Raw genomic sequence first — 23,856 nt, forward strand, 5'->3', positions numbered from 1 at the left:
TATGAACCATATCATCTTTATCCATTCATCTGTTGAAGGGCATCTTGGCTCCTTCTACAGTTTTGGCTATTATGGACACTGCTGTATGAACATTGGGGTCCATGTGCCCCTTCTTTGCACTACATCTGTGTCTTTGGTGTAAACACCCAGTAGTGCAATTTCTGGGTCAAAGGGTGGCTCTATTTTTAACTTTTTGAGGAACCTCCATACTATTTGCCAAAGTGACTGCACCAACTTGCATTCCCACCAACAGTGGAAGAGGGTTCCCCTTTCTCCACACCCTCTCCAACATTTGTTTTTTCCTGCCTTGTTAATTTTTGCCATTCTATCTGGTGCATGGTGGGATCTCAGTACGATTTTGATTTGAATTTCCCTGACGGCTAATGATATTGAATATTTTTTCATGTGTCTGTTAGCCATCTGTATGTCTTCTTTGGAGAAGTGTCTTTTGATGTCTTCTGCCCATTTTCTGACTTGATTCTTTGTTTTTCAGGTGTTGAGTTTCAGAAGTTCTTTATATCAGCTTCTATTTCTAACAATACAGAGCAAGCTCAACTATCCAATTTAGAGAGTGGGTCTCTTTCTTTTGGATTTAATTTCATTCAAATTTACCTTCATCAAGTGATTTATAAAACATTGATTATAATTTTTTCTCTCACAAAAGGGCTAGATTTACAATAATAAGATTATATGACATTTGGACACTGTGTAAGTAAGATGGTTGGCAATTGTCAGTTTCATGGCCCAGATGAGGAAACAATCTCAGAAAAGTTGAGTCAGTCACCTATAAAAATAAGAGTATTCTCTGAAACCATATATCAATATTCAGGGGTTCTTATCAGTAGGATAGCACAAAAGAGGTTAATACAGAATACCCTAGAATTCATTATTGCCCATACATTTCACTTCCATCTTCCACTATCAATATTCAGAATCCCTTACCACCTCTTTTAACCTAAATACTACATCTCACAATTTGTGTCTTTACAAGACAGCTAATGAACAAAGTCAAGAATCATCTTCCCCATGGGCCATTTATCAATACCACTGCTAGTATTAGTGGCATATAAAAAACATTCACCTTAAAAATGGCCAATATATGTAGACACTTCATTAAAAACAAAGAGAAATTATGTTCACAAGTTGACATCACCAATTAGCAAACATACAATAGAATTAAGTACTTAGTTTTACCCTGTAGAGTTCCTATAAGCTTATGATCTCCATTCAACTTGCTTATCTTTCATTAATATTTTTAAATTTTTATTTTCATAAATGAATGGCAATTTGGTAAATTTTTAAAAAGCATCATAAATCCAGTTTTTTAACAAAGCTATTAAAATCCTAGAATGTTTCAGCTTTCCATTAATAGCATTCGTATTTTCAACACTAGAAAACATAAGAATTCAAAGTATCTACTGGGATCTATATTGCTTTATCCTTTAATTAGACAAGTTTAGGCTATATTAACATGTGTAAACATTGTTTAAAATCTGCTGAAACCTAATTTACTTTCCCTCAATTTCATATATATATATATATATATATATATATATAAATTATATAAATAATTATATAAAATACATAAATTATATATAAATGTATAAATAAGATATATATATGATATATATAAGATATATATGTTATATATAAGTTATGTATATAAGTTATATATATATTATATTATAAAAGAGGCCTTCTTTTTGGAAGGAAGATATATATGTTATGTATATAAGTTATATATATAATATATCATAAATAAAGATATATACAAGTTATGTATATAAGTTATATATAATATACATATCATATATATGATATATGTGATATATATATGAGTTATATATAATATATATTATATAATATACTATATATAATATAAGATGCCTCTGTTTACAAAGTAGGTTTGCATAATGGTTACTATAAAGCAGTGTGGATGAGTGGTATATACAGAATTAATTTTCATACAGAATCAAAATAACACTGAGAAGCCGGTTACAAAAACCTGAGGACAGTATCTGTCCTGTGTATTTCCCTAATGCTGATGATTCTTGGCTGAGCAACAGCCTCAAAATTTTAAGCCACTGTATCCTAAAATACCGTAACTTAAAATGTATTATTCTCTTTCAAGCTCTGCTACAATTAGTTGTCTAGGTAATGAATCCTGAAATTACAAAATATATTAAATTAATCCATACATTTTTAACAAGAATCCAATAAATTTAAAATGTAGACATTTAAGTTTACCTTCCAGCCATGTGTAGAATGATTCTCCTTTAAAAACAAACAAACAAAAAAAAACAAAACACACACACACACACAGAGATTTGGGTTAAAATATTTTAAATAGTCATTTATAAATTAGAATAAATTAAGTATATAAAATATTTCCTATAACAGACAAGGAGTATCTTCAGAAGTGGCCACTGCTTCATGTGAAGTAGAAAAATAGGGATATGGTTCTGGGAAATAAAGACCTGAAGAATTCTGAGTAATTTTGGACAATTTTCTTATAAATGACAATTAACTGAACAAAAATTTTAAGAAACATTTCAAAATATTTTATAAATCTTATTCATTAGAAGGATTAAATACCCTTAAGTATGGAAGGTTAAAAATCTTAAATTTGCTTTTGATAACAACCATAGAACTCCTCTCCTTAAAAATTCTAGAAAAAACAAAGTGAACTATAATATAAAAATCAAATTAGTAGTTATTCCATTTTTTCCCTGAGTAGTAAAGCTATGTGTATTTCCTCAATTATCTAAGACTGCTAAATTTCAAGGAATATTTTTAAAATCCCTTAATTTTCAAGATAATTTTTCAGAAAAGTCAATGACTAGAATACAGAGGGATCTGACTTACCTATGTACTAATGCTAAAACATCTATTTCTAGATCAGTACTATTATGAGAGCAACAAAAATGGCAGTCAATACAGATCAAAATGATTCATGCACTTTGTAAGTTACCTAATTCTGTTTTAAGAAAAGCAAAGCATAAGAAAAACTCAACACATATATGACTGAGCAAGGATTCTAGGAGATAAATTAGATGGTGAGGAATTGCTTTGTTTCCCGAGACTCTTTACACTTTGCAAAACTACACAAATGTTTCCCCACATACTAATTCACTCAACAAACTCTTCCTAAGGGCCATTGATCATGGTCTGACTTGTTTACTTAAAAAAAAAAAAAAAAAAGAAAGTTGAGAGATCATCTCCATCATTTACTTTGATGTGCCCTGTTGACTGGTCATTACAATAGCTCTTCAGTCTGATGAAATCTACAGTAATAGGAATGGATCTATCACAATTTCTGTTCAGTGCTTTGATACCACCCAGCAGGAATTTATAGCTTCCCTCGAGCAGACAGAGGTCTACGATGTGACGGCCTCCCATGTCTTCATCACATCTTGAGTAAGCTGCTCGGTCCTGTCCATAATTCCATGAGGAATAAACACCTTTTCCAAATCCTCAGCATAATGGTTGAGGTATACAGAATAAGTCTAGGTGATCACCTGGTTTATCATCACTCATCATGATGCTGGGTTTGCCACTGTGCAGCCCAGTGGGCTTATGGGTTAACCGCAGCCTGGAAAGGAGGAAGCCGGGGGCGTAGCAGAGGAGGTGGAGGCTCCACAGAAGGTGGCAACAAGTGGGAAAGCTGAGCGATGTGCTCGCTGTTGCTCTCTAGGCCGCTGCTGGAGCAGAGGCCTCTACTTCCCAATCCTGTAGTCATTTATAGCTCCTATCTTTTTCCATACCCCACATCAAATCCTTCAGCAGATCCTGTCAGCTCGCTCTTCAAAATCTGTCCAGAATCTGACCACTTCTCATCATTTCTACAGCTATCACAATTCTGTCTTACCTGGATTAGTACAATAACCACATAACATAGCACCCAGCTGCTCAAAGCATTTGCTCCAGTCCTCCAGTGACTTTTCATTCCACTCAGTTTAAAAGCAGCATTGGTAGCTGTCTTCAAGCCCTCCACCCCCCACCCCACCCCTGCCCCCATCCCTAACATCTTCTGACTCAGTCTTCTACTATTTTGCCCTTGACCACTGTACTCCAGCCACACTGCCTTCTTGGGAGGCTTCAAATCATCTAGGCACACTCCTGTCACAGATCCTTTTTACTAACAATTATACATGCCTAGAATACTTCTCTCTCAGGCAGCCATATTATGACTTACGACTTGTGCCTTTATGGGCACTTTGTTCAAATGTCCCATTATTGCTGTGCCTTTCTCTCACCACCCAATCTAAAACAGTGCCACTTCCCCATCCCCATCCACACCACCCCTAGCTCTCTGTCATCCTTCTCTGCTTTATCTTTCTCCCAGGCACTCATCACCACTTTACTTACTTCTTATATATTTTACTTTTTTACTGCAGATCTCCAAAGAGGATTAAGCTTCATGAGAAAAAGAATTTGTCATGTCCACCACTATATGCTTAATACTACTCTAGAACAGTGCTTGATATATATTGTAGGCATTCATTAAGAAACACTAATATGCAATAAACAGATTAAAAAATGCTCAAACTTACTAGTAATCAACAAAATACAAATTAAACAAAAATAAGATGCTATTTCATCTGCAAGCATTATTAATTTTTGGCAAGGATGTGGAGACCAAAACCAGTTCTCAGCCCCAGAGGCAGTACACAGCCGTACAAACACTATGGAAAGCCCTCAGGCAATATCAAGAACAGGTACACGGGGGCATCATAAGGTTCAGCAATCTCACTAGTGCATGCCAAATCTCCTACTGTATGCCAAAAAATTTATCAAGGCACTCAAGGTCACATAATTTGTAGAAGTAAGAAATCTGAATAATTCAAATGTCTATCAGTAGAGGAACAGATAAGTAAAATAGGTAATAGTCATCTGATAAAAACCATTCATCAGCTGAAATGAGACAAATCTCCCATGTTTTAACATAGATCGAGAACGCAATATGTACAGTGTAAAAATAAATTTGGATGTTAAATTCAGTATTATTTTATATAAGGAAAAAATAAAATCATATGTAAAATAACCATCATTTTATATATATAATAAAAACAAAACCATAGATGGATTCATGATAGTAGTTACCTCTAAGAAGGAAAGAGAACAGAATTGGGAAATAGGGCATAGGGATTTCAAATTTATCTACATTTCTCTATTTTTAAAATCATAGTAGAAAAAGTTAATATCTAGTCACTAAATAAATAACTAAATAAATAAATAAAATGAATATATTTTATTATCTTATTATGTTATATTATCTTCTCTAGTTTTCTAGATTAAGATTTTTCAATAAATAATGACTGATAACTTTATTAAGTCTAACAATTATAGTATACAAATGCCAAACTAAGCAAATAGGGAAATTAAAAAGATTAGTAATAATCCATTCCCTACTCTCAATTATAGATATGTTTAGTCATTTCATAGTGCATAATCTGAGACCACTCACAAATTATGTTGGCCTTCACAAGCAGGTTTTACTTAGAGAACATAAGGAAAAGTCAATAGGGAAAAAAAATCTATGAAACTTACTAGTCATGGTAATCAAAACTTTAACTGTTCAGAATGTAACACACAGACTGAATTACTATTTACAAAAGACTTAGAAGTTCAAGTTCCTTTTCCTATAATAACCAGGAAGAATAGATCCATAAGTCCTGTTAGCAGAACAATCTTCTGTATTTTTACATTTTGATAAAGTCACTATTGATGATATATTTTTGAAATTTAAATTAAAAAAATTTAATTTAAAAAATTGATATATTTTTGAAATCCACTAAGAGGAGGAAGCAAAGCAATCATGAAATTTAGGATGAAGAATAACTTCATAAGAATGACTTGAAAAAAAAGAGAATGACTTGAAACTTTACTGTTTCATCAAAATCACAAAAAAAACAGAATATTTCTGATATAAATATACTAAATAAGAGAATATTTTTTAAACTTGCCTTAGCGTGCTGTTAATTGCTCCCAGTTTATTAGCTTGCTCACAGTCTTCTAATTCTTTGGTATCGTTTGCCACTTTTGAGTACTGAAAGGAAGTACATAGTAAGTTTAGTAATAACTATTAGCTTTCTCTCTATTTCAAGTTCCACTGGCAATCTGTCAGTGATGACACAGATACATCGTATTATCAAAACCTCTTACATATGTAAGAAATGGAAATCAAAATGAGTCACAAATTCCCACCAAAGAAAGAAGACATTAAAAACAATTACCACTGGTATCCTGGTGATCATGTAAAATAAGAAAACCCTCTTGGGAAAGTAATTTGACAATATTTATCTAGAGCTATAAAAATGAATAAACCCTTGAACCAACAGTCTTACAACTTAAACCATATCCAGAGCAACACTAAAAAAAAATAAATAAAGTACAACCACTTTAGAAAGTATTTGGTACTATCTCATCATGCTAAGATAGGCATAATCAATGGCCCAGCAACCTTACTTCTAAATATCTACCTAAAGATCTACCTGTCTACTCTTACATGTGTACACAATGAGACAAAGGATGAAAATGCTGATACATCACTGTTCATAACAGCAAAAAACTCCAAACAATTGAAATGCCAATTAGCAGAGGAAGAGCTAACCAATGAGATACTCATACAATGGAGTACTACACAACTATGAAAATTAACAAAGCTACATATATCAACAGAGACAAAATTTCCAAAAGCATAATGAAGAATAAAAATAACTGAAAAAATATTTTTAAAATAAAAAAAAATTTAATGCCATTTAAAAGTACTATGCCTCAAATACCTTGATAACTGTGTACCCTATACAATATAAACCTGAAGATGACAGGTTGACTAGTTGAAACTCAAGACTAAAAATACATGCATGATAAAACACCTGTTGCACAGGGCATCTGATACTATAGTTATACTATGCTACTATAGTTCTTCTACAGAAGACAGGATTGATGTATCTCAAAAGAATGTATATAATTTAACTGTAAAATATTCAAGTTCTCTGCCTGTGGCAAGAATTAGAAAGGTGGGACTATGGAGCAAAATGTTCCCACTGCCAACTAATTCCAGAACAGTTCTCTTCTATCAAGCAGGAATTGGTAAGTTTCACAATGTAAAGCAAAAAATATTCAAGGAAGAAAAGTAACTCACCTTATTAGAACTCCCAGCTTTAATTCTGACTGGAATTTTGCTCTTAATAGAATAAGAAAAATTTAGGAAGTTATCTTCATTTTTTTTTGAGATTTCTTCACAAATTAGTAATGCCACTGCTCAAATACAGAGACTATTTTATTCTATGATGAAAAAAATGAACATTCATTCAAACTGTTTTCATACTATCTAATAAAAAATAATTTATGGACTTGTAAATCATAATTTAGCAAACTGATCGACATATACAAAATAACAGTGTCAAAATCAGCTAAAATCTTTTTAAAGATTTTATTTATTTATTTTCCAAAGAGAGAGAGAGATCACAAGGAGAGAGGCAGGCAGAGAGAGAGAGAGGGAGAAGAAAGCTCCCCGCTGAGCAGAGAGCCCGATGTGGGGCTCCATCCCCGGACCCTAAATTCATGACCTGATCCGAAGGCAGAGGCTTAACCCACTGAGCCAACCAGGCACCCCCAAATCAGCTATAATTTAAAGTGTAATGCAGTATGGAATAGTTCACATAATTTTTAGGTTAAAAAAAACTGACAAAAATCACTATTCCATAAACTTTCCTACCACAGAAAAAGAAGCTTTAAAAATTTTCAAAGTTCTTTGAAAAATTTTATGCTCAATCTTAATTTCTGCACTAAGCTGACTCTAAAGTGAAGGCAGTTTGGGATTAATACTGACAGAATCAGTTCCTTGGTGCACAGGATTCACCTTGGTTTACCAATCTAGGTAATCAGGGTTTACTAATAGAAAATCCCTATGTCCAGCTTTTTTTTTCTACAAAGCCAGTAATTAGTTTCAGGCTTTAATAAGCAAACCTAGAAATCATTATAACTGGTTCATCAGACACAATTTTAAACAAAAAATCATATCTGAAAGCAGAAAATCACAGGTTGATCCTCTAATCAATCTAGGGGACTGATTTCCAGCATTGGAATCTATGGTATAGCAAAATACCTACTAAAATCTTTTCATGTGTCATGGTAAATTTTAGCTTAGGTAAATTTAACCAAATATTCAGAATAAATATCTTCCTGCCAGGTGGAAGAATATAAATAATGATTAGAGATATTTCCCTAATCAATAAAAAGATTAATAGATTAAAACATTACTTGTTGCTAGCATTTTATTATTTTAGCATTTGCTAGTACATCTAACAAACAAAAGGCAGAAGAGAGAAGACTATAAAACTTAAGTCAAATCTAATAGCCACAAACCTGAATTTAAAATGTGGAAGGAATACTAACCAAAAGTAACTGCTGGCTACAGTGTGTCCTCTGACTAGTATAGTATAATATGCTAAAATCAAAACCTTTAGCAGCTTTTCTAAAGGTTTGATGATAAATACAATAACTTGACTTATACAAATCTTAACAATAAACCTTTTAGACATATTGGGGTAGGCATCACAGATGATTGTTACGAATGACACATAACAATCACAGAAGAGAATTATTAGAAGTAATGAAAAATGTAAAACTAATAACTAAATCAAGAATTAAATAAACCAGCTGGTATTGAGGCTGGGAAGCTGATGGGGTAGGAGGACCCTAGGCTCACCTTATCCTATGGATACAACTAGAAAACAAAAACTTCACACAAATAATCTAGAAAACAACCCAAAGACTGGCAGAACAAACTCTGCAACTAAAGGCAGAGAAGAGGCCACATCGAATTGTGTAGGAAGGGTAGAGATGTAGTGGGGAATGAAACAGGCTTTGGCCGTCTGCAGTCAAGAACTGGAGGTACAGGGAAGGGTGAGAAACAGACTATCCCACATACATGGGGAAGACCAATCCCCATAACTTTTGGTTTTGAAAGCCAGAGGCTCCAAATTTCAGGAGTTCCTACAACCAGTGGGAGTTGAGCTTGGATTTTAAAAAATCAGCACCTCCACTCTGGGAGAGCTGAAAGGCATTAGGAAGCAGAGTTCCTGCCCTTAAAACAGACAGGGGGGTGGGGGTGGGGGAATAGGACAAACAGCCCAGGTAGCTACAACATAGAAGCAGCAATTTGAAAAAAACAACTAGGGCATATGGGAGGGAGACTTACTAATCTCAGAGCATGTCTTGAAAGGCAGGGATCACAGGGAGACCCCTCCAGGAACAAAGGAGGCAGGCACCATTTCCCTCACCTCCACATCCCCACTCACAGCATAAACACATAGGCACCTGTGGGAACCAGCACTATGCAAGGCTTTCTAGCTAAATTTGCTACACTGAGCTCCACCCACCCACACCTAGTAAGGTCCCCTTTTTGACACATTTGTGTCAGTTCTGGTTTTGGATCCCTTCCCATGGAAGACCAGTGTAAACATCATCAGTGCAGCTTATTCTGACCCACATGTTTTGTAGGGCCTCAGTGTGGGCAGCTGTGGACCTTGCAGAAGCTCAAGACACAGCCTGTTGTAACTGGTACCCCCCCCACCCACACAGCCCTCCATCCATCAGGGCAGGCAACAGATCTCTCACACAACAGACCAGCACACACACCTTGTTAAAATGTGCAGCACTCCAGCGGGGGACCAAACACAGCTCACAACAAGCTAAGAGAGACTCTTAGACAACTGGACTAAAGGGAAAGCTGGCCAGGACACAAGAGCAGAGCATATGCAACACACACAGGAGACAGTCCCTGATGTGCCAGGTCCGGGAGAATAGGGGACAACTCTACCACAGGGCACTACAGGACATCTTGTTCATAAGATTGTGAACTTCAAGAGGAGGACACAGAGCTGACTTTGCTAACACACAGAAACAGACACAGAGAATCAGACAAAATGAGATAAGGAATATGTCCCAAATGAAAGAACAGGACAAAACCACAGCAACAGATCGAAGTGAAATGGATATAAGTAGTATGGCTGATAGAAAATTTTAAGTAATGATCATAAACATACTCACTGGGCTTGAGAAAAGAATGGAGAACTTCAGAGAGACCCTTAACACAGAAATAAAAAGGAACACATCAGAGATTAAGAACACAATAAATGAAAATAAAAATACACTAAATGGAATAAATAGTAGGTTAGAGGAAACAGGCAAATGAATCAACAACCTGGAAGACAGAGTAAAGGAAAGTAATCAAGCTGAGCATGTGAGAGAAAAAAAAGTTATGCAAAATGAGAATAGACTTAGGGAACTCAGTGACTCCATTAAGTGTAATAACATTCAAATTACAGGGATCCTGGAAGAAGTAGAAAAAGAAGAGAACAGAAATTTAATTTGAAGAAATAATAGCTAAAACTTCCTGAATCTGGGGAAGGAAACAGATACTGAGATCCAGGAGGCAGAGAGATCCCCCAACAAAATCAACCCAAGGTGATCCACACCAAGACACATAGTAGTTAAAATGGCAAAAAGTAGTGATAAAGAAAAAAAAAAAAAAATTTAAGCAGCAAGAGAAAAGAAAACCGTTATATACAAGGGGAAACCCCATAGAGCTATCAGCTGATTTTTTTACCAGAAGATTTGTAGGCCAGAAGAGAGTGGCATGATAGATTTCAAGTGCTGAAAAAAAAATATCTGCAGCTAAGGATACTCTATTCAGCAAGCCTATCATTCAGAATAGAAGGAAAGATAATGGGTTTCCCAGACAAACAAAAACTAACGGAGTTTATGACTACTACCCCAGCCATACATTAAAGGGGACTCTTTGAATGTAAAGAAAAAAACTGTAAGTATGAGTAGGAAAAGTAGGAAACATAAAAGCAGTAAAAATAAGTATATCTGTAAATATCAGTCAAGAGATTCACAAAGGATATAAAATATGACACCATATGTCCAAAATGTTAAGCAGAAAGGAATAAAGAATGGGTTTAAACTTAAATGACCATCAACTTAGCACAGACTGCTATATGCAAACGATGTTATATACAAACTTAATGGTAACCACAAATCAAAAACCAGCAATAACAAATAACATGGAGGACATGGGGAGATGGAGAGGAGACAGGAGTTGAGGGAAATTGGAAGGGGAGATGAACCATGAGAGACTATGGACTATGAAAAACAATCGGAGGGTTTTGAAGTGGTGGGAGGTGGGAGGTCGGGGGTCAGGTGGTGGGTATTATAGAGGGTACATATTGCATGAAGCACTGGGTGTGGTGCATAAACAATGAATTCTGTTACACTGAAAGAAATAAAGAAAAAAAAAAGCCAGCAATAGATATGCAATGGATAAAGAGAAAGGAATCCAAGTATATCACTAAGGAAAGCCAAAACACCACAAAAAAGAGCAAGAGAGAGATCAGAGAAAAACTACAAAACAATCACAAAGCAAGTAACAACTTGGTAATAAATTTATATCTACCAATAACTACTTTACATGTAAATGGACTAGACACTTCAATCCAAAGATATGGGGTGTCTTTGAATTACACAGAGTGGATTAAAAAAACAAGAGCCATCTATAAGGCTGCCTACAAGAGACTCATCTCTGATGTAAAAACAACTGCCAACTGAAAGTAAGAGCATGAAGAAAGATTCATCATCCAAATGGATGTCAAAAGAAAGCTGGAGTAGTAATACTTAAATCAAACAAAATAGACTTTAAAACAAAGACTGTAACAGGAGATAAAGAAGAACACAATATGATGATGAAGGGGAGACTCCAACAAGAAGATACACAACTATAAATATTTATGCACCCAACATGGGAGCACCGAAGCACACAGTTAACAACATTAAAAAAAAAAAAAAAACTAATCGATAGGAATGCAATAATAATAGGAGACTATAACACCCCTCTTACATCAATGGACAGATTGTCCAAACAGAAAATCAACAAGGAAACAATGGCTCCATTCACCAGATCAGATGGATTTAAAATATATTTTCAGAGCATTCCATCCTAAAACAGCAGATACATATTCTCCGCAAGTGCACACAGAACATTTTCCAGAACAGATCACAGATTAGCCCATAAAATAAGCCTGAACAAATTCAAGAAGATGGAAGCCATACCATGCATCTTTTCTGACCACACCACTATGAAAATGGAAGTCAACCACAGGAAAAAATCTGAAAAGAGCACAAATTCATCAACATTAAATAACATGCTACTAAACAATGAATGAGTCATCCAAGACCTCAAAGAAATAAAAATTACATGGAAACAAATGAAAATGAAATCGCAATGGTCCAAAATCTTGCAGATGGAGCAAAAGCAGTTCTAAGAGGGAAGTTTAGGATCATACCAGCCTACCTCAGAAGTAGGAAATATCTCAAACAACCTAAATTTACATATAAAGGAGCTACAAAAAGAATAACAAAACCCAAAACCAACAGAAGGAAGGAAATAATAAAGATTAGAGCACAAATAAATGATACAGAAAATTTTTTAAAAACAACATAGAAGAAATCTATGAAATCAGGAGCTAGTTCCTAGAAAAGATAAATAAAACTGATAAACCTCTAGCCAGGCTCATTAAAAAAAAAGGGGGGTATATGAGAGAGGACCCAAACAAAATTGCAAATGAGAGAGAGTAACAATGGACACCACAGAAATACAAGTAACTACAGGAGAGTATTATGAAAAATTACATACTCCAAACCTGGACAACCTAGAGGAAATGGACAAATTCCAAGAAACATATGATCTATCAAAACAGCAACAGGAATAAAGAACATTTAAACAGACTGATAACCAGCAATGAAATTGAATCAGTAATCAAAAAATTCCCAACATGGGGCGCATAGGTGGCTCAGTGGGTTAAAGCCTCTGCCTTCAGCTCAGGTCATGATCCCAGGGTCCTGGGATCAAGCCCAGCATGGGGCTCTCTTCTCAGTGGGGAGCCTGCTTCCCTCTCTCTCTCTGCCTGCCTCTCTGCCTACTTGTGATCTCTCTCTCTGTCAAATAAATAAACAAAATCTTAAAAAAAAAAATTCCCAACAAACAAAACTCCAGGACCAGATGGCTTCATAGGCAAATTCTATCAAACATTCCAAGAAAAGTTAATACCTATTCTTCTCAAAATATTTCAAAGAAATGAAGAGGAAGGAAAATTTCCAAATTCATTCTCTGAGGCCAGTATCATCCTGATACTGAAGCCAGGTGAGGACACCATTAAAAAACAGAACTACAGGGGCACCTGGGTGGCTCAGGGGGTTAAACCTCTGCCTTCAGCTCAGGTAATGATCCCCTGGTCCTGGGATTGAGCCCTGCCTTCCACTCTCTGCTCAGCAGGGAGCAAGCTTCCCTGCAACCAACACCCACCCCCATCCTACTTATGATCTCTGTCAAATGTCAAATAAATACATAAAATCTTTTTAAAAAACTACAAAAAATAACAAAGATTTTTTTAATTAAAAAAAAAACTACAGGCCAATAACTCTGATGAACATAGATGCAAAAATCCTCTACAAAATACTAGCAAACCAAGTCCAACAATCCTTTAAAAAAAAATCATTCACCCTGATCAACCTTTACTCCCAGGTTGCAAGAGTGGTTCAATATTTACAAACCAATCAGTGTGATACATCATATCAGTAACAGAAAGGAAAAGAAGCTTCAGATTTCAACAGATACAGAAAAGGAATCCAATAAAATACAGCAACAATAACCATCAACAAAGTAGGTTTAGAGGAAACATACCTCAACTATAATAAAGGCCTTATAGAGAAAATCCATTATACTCAATGGGGGAAAAACTGAGAGCATTTACCGTGAGGTCAGAAAAAGGACACGGATATCTACTCTAACCGTTTTATTCAGCTTAGTACTGGATGTCCTAGCCACAGCCATCAGACAACAAAAAGGAATAAAAGGCAACCAAACTGGTTAAGGAAGAAATCAAACTTTCACTATTTGCGGAGGACATGATATTCTGTGTAGAAAACCCTAAAGACTCCACCAAAAAACTGCTACATCTAAAAATCAATCCAGTAAAGTTTCAGGACATAAAATCAATGTACAAAAATCTGCTGCATTTCTATACAGTAATAAGGAAGCAGCAGAAAGAGAGATTAAGAAAACAATCCCATTTACAACAGTCCCCAAAATAATAAACCAGCTATGAATAAATTTAGCAAAGAGGTGAAAAGACCTGATTGTGAAAACATAAAATATTGATGAAAGAAGCTGAAGATGACACAAAGAAATGGAAAGACAATCCATGCTCATGGATTACAAGAACAAATATTCTTAAAATTTCTATACTACCCAAAGCAAGCTACACATTTAATGCATTCCCTATCAAAATACCAACAGCATTCTTCATAGAACTAGAAAAAAGACATCCTAAACTTTGTATGGAACCACAAAAGACTCTGAAGAGCCAAAGCAATCTTGAAAAAGAAAACCAAAACCGGAGGGAACACTATTCCAGATTTCAAATTATATTATCTGTAGTATTCAAAAAGGTATGGTACTGGCACAAAAATAGACACTTAGGTCAACAGAACAGCATACAAAGCACAGAAATAAACCCATGATGTTACTGTCAATCTTTGACAAAGGAGGCATGAATATTTAATGGGAATAAGTCTCTTCAACAAAGGGTAACTGCATGGCTGCATGCAGAAGAATGAAATGGGACTTCTTACACTGCACACAAAAACTCAAAATGGATTAGGGACCTAAATGTGAGACTTGACACCATAAAATTCCTAGAACAGAGCACAGGCAGTAATTTCTCTGATGTTGACCATAACGAGATCTTTCTAGGTATGTCTCCTGAGGCAAGTAAAACAAAAGCAAAATAAGCACTTGTGATTACACTAAAATAAAAAACTTCTGCCCAGCAAAGGAAACCACCAATAAAACTAAAAGAAAACCTAACTAACTGGTGGAAGATATTTGCAATGACATATCCAACTAAGGATTATTATCCAAAACATATAAAGAATTTATATAGCTCGGGGCACCTGGGTCCTGGGATCGAGCCCCACATTGGGCTCTCTGCTCAGTAGGGAGCCTGCTTCCTCCTCTCTCTCTGCCTGCCTCTCTGCTAACTTGGGATCTCTGCCTGTCAAATAAATAAATAAAATCTTCAAAAAAAAAAAGAATTTAATACAGCTCAACACCAAAAAATATCCTAAATAATCCAATTAAAAAATGGGCAGAAGACATGAACAGACATTTCTCCAAAGACAATATCCAGATGGCCAACAGATACATGAAAAGATGTTCAACATCATGCATCATCAGGGAAATGCAAATCAAAAACAAACTGAACTATCACCTAACATCTGTTAGAATGACTAAACTCAAAAACTCAAGAAACAAGTGTTGGTGAAGATGTAGAGAAAAAGTAACACTCATTCACTGTTGGTGGGAATGCAAACTGGCATAGTAACTGTGGAAGATAACATACGGGTCCTTGAAAAATTAAAAACAGAACTACCCTATGATCCAGCAATTATACTACTAGGTATTTACCCAAAGAATACAAAAACACTAATTCAAAGGGATATATACACTCCTATTTTTTTTCTAAAGATCTTATTTATTTGACAGAGAGAGATCACAAGTAGGCAGAGAGGCAGGCAGAGAGAGAGAGAGGAGGAAGCAGGCTCCCCGCCAAGCAGAGAGCCTGATGCAGGACTCAATCTCAGGACCCTGAGATCATGACCTGAGCTGTAGGCAGAGGCTTAACCCACTGAGCCACCTAGGCACCCCACACTCCTATGTTTATAGTAACATTATTTACAATAGACAACCCATGGAAACAGCCCAAGTGTTGATCAATAGATGAACAGATAAAGAAGATGTGGTGTATACACATACAATGGAATATTATTCAGCCATAAAAAAGAATGAAGTCCTGCCATTTGCAAAACATGGATGGATTTAGAGAGTATAATGCTTAGGAAAACAAGCCAGTTAGAGAACAAGAATTACACTATTTCACTCACCCGTGGAATTTAAGAAGCAAAACAAACACAAGAACAAAAAAGAGACAAACCAAAACAACAAACTCAAACTCTATAGAGAACAAAGAGATGGATACCAGAGAGGATATAAGGAGGGGGCAATGGCTGAAACCGGGGAAGTGGATTGAGAGTGCACTTATCTGGATCAGCACTGAATAGTATATGGAAGTACTGAAGCACCATTTTGTACACATGAAGTGAATGTACACTATAAAACACTTTTTTTTTAGCTATATAGCACATTAGTAAGTCATTCAGCAATATATGACTAAGGTCTATAGATTAGACATTTGTATTATAAAAATGTTAATTTCCTGATTTTGTTAGTTACATTGTGGTTACATAACAGAATAATCTTGTTTTTAAGGAAACACAAGTAATTAGCAGTATTGTATCCCCTTGTTGGTAATTTACACCCAAATAGTTCAGAAAATAATATATACAAAGAGTAATAAAGCAAACGTGATACAAATTCAGAGAATCTGAATAAAAATAAAGGAGGACTGTTGGTATTATTCTCCCAATTTTTCTGTAGGTCTGAAATTATTTCAGATGAAAAAGTTAAAAATATTATTCTTAAAGGAAAATTAAGAGGAATTTTTAAATTGTCCCTTTACAAAGGACATTGGTTAAGGTTTTTTCCCCATTTTTAAGGATAACAAACTAGATTAATTGATTAGGTAAGAAAAGTAAAAAGTGAAATGAAAACACAGCTTATAATGAACTATTGTTTAAGAAGGATTAACTATGGTATATGTCTAAAACAAAAGTCTAAAATATAAGTATAGCTGCTTTTTTTTTAATGTAACAAAACCACCAAGTGAAGACCTCATATCAAGCCTGAAATTCCTCTGCTTTACAAAGCACTCTAATTCCCACTCTAAATGTAAAAGTTAAGGTCCACTAACATCACTTTTCTTATGAAATAAAAAGCATATTCAACAAAGCATGAAATAAGAGTTAGCCAATTGTAGATCCAGTCCTAGAACAGGCTGCCCAGGCTTCCACCTGGCTTAGAACCATACTATACTTCCACAACCAATCAATACTGGGTACAAGAGCTTCTTCAAACCTATTTTGGTGACAAGTATAAAATAAACCTTCAAGAATGTGGTTAAAAAGAGAGAGGTGACAGCATATGAATTTGAGGACAAGTCTAAATCCATTAACAGTGGCCTAAAATATAAATTCATGCTTATCTAAGAGCCCAAGAGGAAGCAATGTTTTCCTTATTATTATTTTTTTAATTTATTTTACCTCTGGACAGGGCTCCACATGGCAGTCTTTTATTGAACAATGACCATCTTCTGCCCAGAAAGGACATGGTCGCTTCAGATTGACCTTGAGTGAAAGATTGGATAAACGTTAGCACACATATGGCACAGTTCTTCAACACTCTCTAGGTGTCCCTGTGCTGCACACCACTGATGTGGTGGTGGGAAGAAGAAAAAGTCCTACCCTGTGGCATCTATAGGGTTCAAAATTTGAAACTGCAGTTTTTCAGACACCTAGTTGTAATATTAATTTTAAAAAATAACTGTTATTAGTCCTCTGACACTTCAAAAAAGAAATAAAGTCCACATACACTGCTCACCTGCAGACCCTGGGCAGCATTTTACTCTGATGTCTGTCAGCACCTTACCTGTTAGGGTTTTCCCGAGCGCCCACCCGCTTCAGTGTGCACTGAGCACCCACTGTCTGCACTGTGTAGGGTTTAGGGCAAAGAAGATATATAAAAAAGTACTTCACCCACCTGGAGTCTACTGGAAGGAATAGAAATTATAAATGCCTGTTTAATTACAAATTGTAGTAAGTGCTACAAAGAACATCCAGAGTTTCTTGATGGACAATAATGGGATTGGCGGACAGTGACCTTCTTGACTGCTCAGTGTAACTGGGGATTTTGTTTGTTATATCTTATTGTTTACATTTAGGAAGATATGGGATTTTGTATATTAAGTTTATAGCCTGCTATCTTAATGCATTTTTTTATCATTTTTGTTCATTATTTAAGTTTTCTAGTATTATTTTGTCATTTATAAATGGAGATAGTTTTACTTATTCTTCAAAAATATTTATGCCTCTAGTTGCTCTCTATTGTTTGGTATGCTAATTAATATCTCCAGCAGTAAAGAACAGTGGGTACCCTGGTTCCCTCACCTAAGTGAGAATTCCTCGACTATTTCCCAACAAGCAAGATGGTGGCAATGCTAATGTTAGGATTAAAATGATCATGTTAAGGAAGTATACATCATTCCTATTAAATTTTTTTAAAAATCAGGAATGTGTGTTGAACTGTGTTGAGGACCTAAAAGCCTTGTTCCTGCATTCTTAAAATAAGATTAACTTGGTCAGGATATATTTTTCTGTAATATGCTCAAAACTCCACATCATCTTCGATTTCACTTCTACTCTCACAGCATACATTCACCCCATCAGGTAAGTCTGTTGGTGTTACCTCTTACGTACGATATACGTTTGCTTACTTTTCACCTCTTCCAACTCTACTGCCTTATTCCAACTCCACTTTTCATCTGGTCTCATGCAAAAACCTACATGGTTTCTCTATTTCCTATTTCACACCCTGAGAGTCTGTTTTGTACAAATCCCCCCAAAAGCTTATTACACTTACACTAAAATTCAACATCCTTACATAAGATTTTCTCATCTGGCTCTTACTTTCCAACTCTCCATATCTCACTCACCTTGCTCCAGCCAGGCTGAACTTATTCCTCAAACACGCTCAACCTTTATGCCTGCACTCAAGACGTTTATACCTGTAGCTCTACTCTCCTTCCCTGGAATGTTCTCTCTCCACATCTTGTCACGGCTTTCACATTATGTAGGTCTTTACTCAAATGGCACAGCACGGATACCTTCCTTTCCTGATCATCTTCTTTAAAAGTAAAGCTACCTAACTTCCCCACCCCATTAATTTATTCTGTCTCCTACTTTATTCTTCTCCATAGCATTAACCTTAGTAAGCATATGACATTAAATTTCACTGTTTATTGTTTGCCTTCCTAATCTGGATAAAGGTTCATGAAGTCAGAGTCTTTGTGTTACTCATATTGTATCCACAGCACTTAGAATAGCACCTACCTGCCTGGGTGGCTCAGTCAGCTGAGGTCATGATCCCAGGGTCCTGGGATCAAGCTCTGTGTCAGGCTCCCTACTCAGCGGGGAACCTGCTTCTCCCTCTGCCTGCCACTTCCCCTGATTGTGCTCTCTTTCTCTATGACATACAAACAAAATCTTTAAAAATAATAATAATAAAAATAGGAAAACTCTTTAAAAAAGAGTGCCTATTGGGCGCCTGGGTGGCTCAGTTGGTTGAACAACTGCCTTCGGCTCAGGTCACGGTCCTAGAGTCCCGGGATCAGTCCCGCATCGGGCTCCCAGCTCCATGGGGAGTCTGCTTCTCCCTCTGACCTTCTCACCTCTCATGTTCTCTCTCACTGTCTCTCTCTCTAATAAATAAATAAAATCTTTTTTTTTAATTTTTTATTTTTGATAAACATATATTTTTATCCCCAGGGGTACAGGTCTGTGAATCACCAGGTTTACACACTTCACAGCACTCACCAAATCACATACCCTCCCCAATGTCCATAATCCCACCCCCTTCTCCCAAACCCCCTCCCCCCGGCAACCCTCAGTTTGTTAAAATCTTTAAAAAAAAAAAAAAGAACGCCTACCGCTAAGCAGTTATTCAATAAATATTTGGTGAATAAAGAAATGGAATAGATAGTATAAGGAACTGTAAATACCAACTCAGCAGCCAACTGAGCAGTTGACAGGGGTAGACTGGCTTCCACCTAGATACCCTTGCTCAATCATAAGTATGTTTGCACATGTTTAAAATTAACCTATTCTCTTTGCTTTCTTTTTCTGCCACTAGTGTATGAAAAGTATACTGACGGTGGTTAAATGTCCTTTTTGTTTAATTTTTAGGTTGGCAGAACTAGAGAAAGGAATAATCATCATCAGAATATCATTGACTTGGAGACAAATGCATTAACTAGATCACTGAATTCCCCTCCCTTGGGAAGTAAGTGGATATTTCCATTACATATGGAATAATTTCATCACATTGATTAGAATGTTTTCTTAGAACACTGTTATGTTTGCCTATCCAACTTCCATTTTTCCTCCTTCCATTGAGAAACAATCACTCCCCCTTATATTTATGTAAAATATGATTGTTAACCAAAGTGTCTTTCCCTCTTTTGGTCAATTAGAAACCTGTGTAAGTGTTTTTCCAGAAATTAGGGAGCAATTTCTTCCAGAAATTTGATATAGAGTGTTGCAAAAACAAGGGAACTGGCTATTGCATTTCTTGCTAGGCACACGACATAATAAAATTTTTTGTCACCTTCAAAAAAAAAAAAAAAAGGGCAATGACTGGTGCCAAAATTTTGGTGGTGACATAAATATAATGGCTATTAGTTCCGGCTCTAATTTCTTTTTTTATCCTCAGAAATATTTAAAGACTAAGATAGCTATATAGAATCAGGATAAAAAAGAAAATCATGCTCAATTTTTAAAATAAACTAAAAATGAGTATCAAAGAAATTATAAACCCTATCGAATACTGAGAGCAAAACAAAGCATAACAGCAGCTTTTAAAATACTGTTCTTCGATTTAAAATACTGCTTTTGAATATTGCTTATTGTTGCTACCTTTAAACTAGCATTGGTTATTTTGTAAAGGTCTAGAGCAGAGCGCTCAATTTAAGAATCAGTTCCTCAGTATTACTACGAAGGCTGTTCTGCTTGTGCCCTCAGCCTGGTTCAGCAGCCCTTCCAGTGAGCTCCCCAGGAACCATGTGCTGCTGTGGTACTTACACTGAGAAAAGCACTAACACAGGACAGGGCCCAGCAGCACAACACAGAGCCTGGGAGGGGTCTAGATGGCAGAGCCTCAATTACAGTGAAAGCTGACAGATAAGTAAGTCTGTGGCACTTTCAGCTTCTGTGGAAGTAGTCTCTGTCCCAAAACTGAAAGATCAGGGATTTCCCAAACACAGGAAGAGGGTTCAGGTTCTCAGTGTTCAAAAAGACAATCAGGTTTACTACATACTTAATATATTCCAGTGATTTAAAAAAAAAAAAAAAAAACACAGAGCATTCTGAGAAGTCAAAATGGGTTTTCAAAAGGGTCATAAAAGTCACATCTGTAGAGAGCTATGTAAAAATTTTGCTCCTAAAGGAATAAAAAATTATAACTCTACCTTGTAATAAGGGAAGTAGTCTCACTCTTGCAATTTTTTTTTTTTTATTTTGGGGAAGATTTTGAAGGTGTTAAAGTTATCGATGCTATCTATGTCACACAGGCAATCATCCAGGACTCCGGTTACCTGGGGGTGGGGAATATATACATATAAAATTTAAAATATGTAAATTATAGATATTTCAACCTTAGCAATTCTGTACTATTGTATAAAAAGGTATTTTATTCATTTGAGGTAACTAGTCTTTGTTAAGATACATAACATTAAAGGGGTGCCTTGGTGGCTCAGTTGGTTAAGTCGATTAAGTTGTTTTAAGCCGGTTAAGCCTCTACCTTCAGCTCTGGTAGAGATCCCAAGGTCCTGGGATCAAGAGCCCTGATCAATAGGGAGCCTGTTTTTCCCTCTCCCTCTGCCACTCACCCATTCATTCCTTTCCTCTCTCAAATAAAATCCTTTAAAAAAAGATACATAACATTAAAACAATCATTTACTTTTTATATGGCCAATTAGGTGAAGAACAACAAAAGGATTAAATAGATATACCTATTCTGAAGAACTAAGCATTAGTGGCTAGAGAAATATATTGAATGTTCCTCCCTTCCCCAAACATACATAAAATACAAATGTAGCAGGAATGCTAAAGCATTTCTTCCAAGACTAACCTAAAAGTCACAGACTATAATAATACTGCTGTAGTAACCCCATCTTATTTTTCTACTGCCATTTATTGAACACTTATGTGATAGGCACAGTGCTAAGAACATTACATGTTATCTCATTTATTCTTTAAATATTCTATGAAATAGTTATTATTATCCTCATTTCACACATAAGAAAATTAAGGCTTAGCATAGTTAAAATATTTTTTCCAAAGTAAAAATGAGACTTAGTCCCAAATAATCACACTTAAAAATACATGCTTTATCTAATACTCAAAGTATACATTAACTGAACTGAAAATGATATTTACAAAATGAGTTCAGAATCCAAAATTTCCATAAAACATTCTTCAGCTACCCTGAGATCATGCCGAAGGCAGAGGCTTAACCCACTGAGCCACCGAGGCACCCCTACAACATTTTTCAAATGGAGAAAAGTTTGTTGGTTACCAGGGCTTAAGGACTGGAGTAGGGAGAGGAACTGGAGTCATGGAGAAGGGTAGAAAGGAGGGAGAGTGGTTATAAAAGGGCAAGAAGAGAGGTGCCTGAGTGGCTCAGTCAGTTGAGCTTTTGACTCTTGGTTTCAGCTCAGGTCACAATCTCAGGGTCATGAGACTGAGACTCGTAATGGGCACATGCTCAGTGGGCAGTCTGCTTGAGATTCTCTCTCTCCCTCCTCTGCCCCTCTCCAATCCCTCTCTAAAAAAAATTAAATAATTTTTAAAAGGGCAAGAGGAAGGATCCTTGTGGTGATGAAATCGTTCGGCATCTTGATTATGGTGGTGCACATGTAAAAGTGGACAGAAAATGTACAGATGCAAGGGAGACTAGGAGGGATCTGAGTAAGATCAGCGGGTGCGTCAGTGTCAATGTCCTGGTGATAATACCGCACTGTATGTTTGCCAAATGGTACCAGTGGGTTAAACTAGATACAGTGTAGGTGGCATTTCTTTGTATTATTTCTTACAACTGCATGGAACCTGCACTTACCTCGATTAAAATTTTTATAAAAAGGGGGGGTGCCCAGGTGGTTAAAGATCATTTGTATGATCCATAGGAGGAATCTATGCACAGGTGATCAGAAAATGGAAACCAGAAATTCCCAGTTGTTTCTTTCTCATGTTTTCCCTCTAGGAATGCAAATGTGTACCCAAACTCCCTACAACACAAAGAGTCAGGGGTATATTATCTTTAAAGAGCAAAGGATCATTCACAATAATTTTGGCTCTAGAATTCCAGATGCTTTACTATCCTAGTTACTAAGATCCTGTCACTAACTATTGAATTTTATTCCATTTCTCTAGCTTACTATTTGTAAAAATTCAAATTCTAAGTAATTGTGGAGAGTGGGGGGGGGGGGAGTAGAAATACCAACTGACAACGTTCTAGGTTTTAAAAATACCTTATCCAGTGACTGCTCTTTCTTACAAATATTTCTTAAATTGTTCCTTTTTAGTAAACCACCATATTTTTAAAAAATATTTTCATTGTGGTAGAGGCTGGGGTAAGGTATACAAAATTATCATGTACTTATTTCTAACTCTTAAATACTAAGACAAAAGGCTGTATATCACCAAATTTTTAAAAACAGAAATAGAGAGGTGCCTGGGTGCCTCTTGGCTGAGCATCTGACTCTTGGTTACAGCTCTGGTCATGATCTCAGGGTACTGGGATGAAGCCTCAGGCTGTCCCTGCAGGCTCCCTGCTCAGCAGGGAAGCTGCTTCTCCAGCTCTCTCCACCCTCCACCCCTTCTCTTTCTAAAATAAATAATCTTAAAATAATAGAAATAGAATATGGCTATTATCTTTTAAGTCCCTTTCTAATTATAGCCATCTCCCTCCCCCTGGAGGTAGAATAACCTATTTTTGTTAATTACCTTTCCTTGCAATTTCATCACATATGATATATCCTTAAACAATATAGATGATTCTTT

The 23,856-nt window shown here is 36.0% G+C and overlaps 1 protein-coding gene across 1 annotated transcript in view; it reads right to left on the bottom strand.

Annotated features, from left to right (window-relative positions):
* LOC123388155 (ERO1-like protein beta) overlaps positions 1-23,856 on the bottom strand; it is a 41,170-nt gene that overhangs the window by 11,865 nt on the left and 5,449 nt on the right. Inside the window, exons 2-4 of the mRNA XM_045067368.1 lie at positions 17,287-17,370; positions 7,148-7,189; positions 5,967-6,049 (exon numbers count right to left, since the gene is read on the bottom strand). Coding sequence (XP_044923303.1) covers positions 5,967-6,049; positions 7,148-7,189; positions 17,287-17,370 — 209 coding nt within the window. The remainder of the gene's footprint in view (positions 1-5,966; positions 6,050-7,147; positions 7,190-17,286; positions 17,371-23,856) is intronic.

This window comes from Mustela putorius, unplaced genomic scaffold (genome assembly GCF_011764305.1).
Source record: "Mustela putorius furo isolate JIRA1106 unplaced genomic scaffold, ASM1176430v1.1 tig00003890_pilon_pilon_pilon, whole genome shotgun sequence".
In the NCBI taxonomy this organism is placed as follows: Eukaryota; Metazoa; Chordata; class Mammalia; order Carnivora; family Mustelidae; genus Mustela; species Mustela putorius.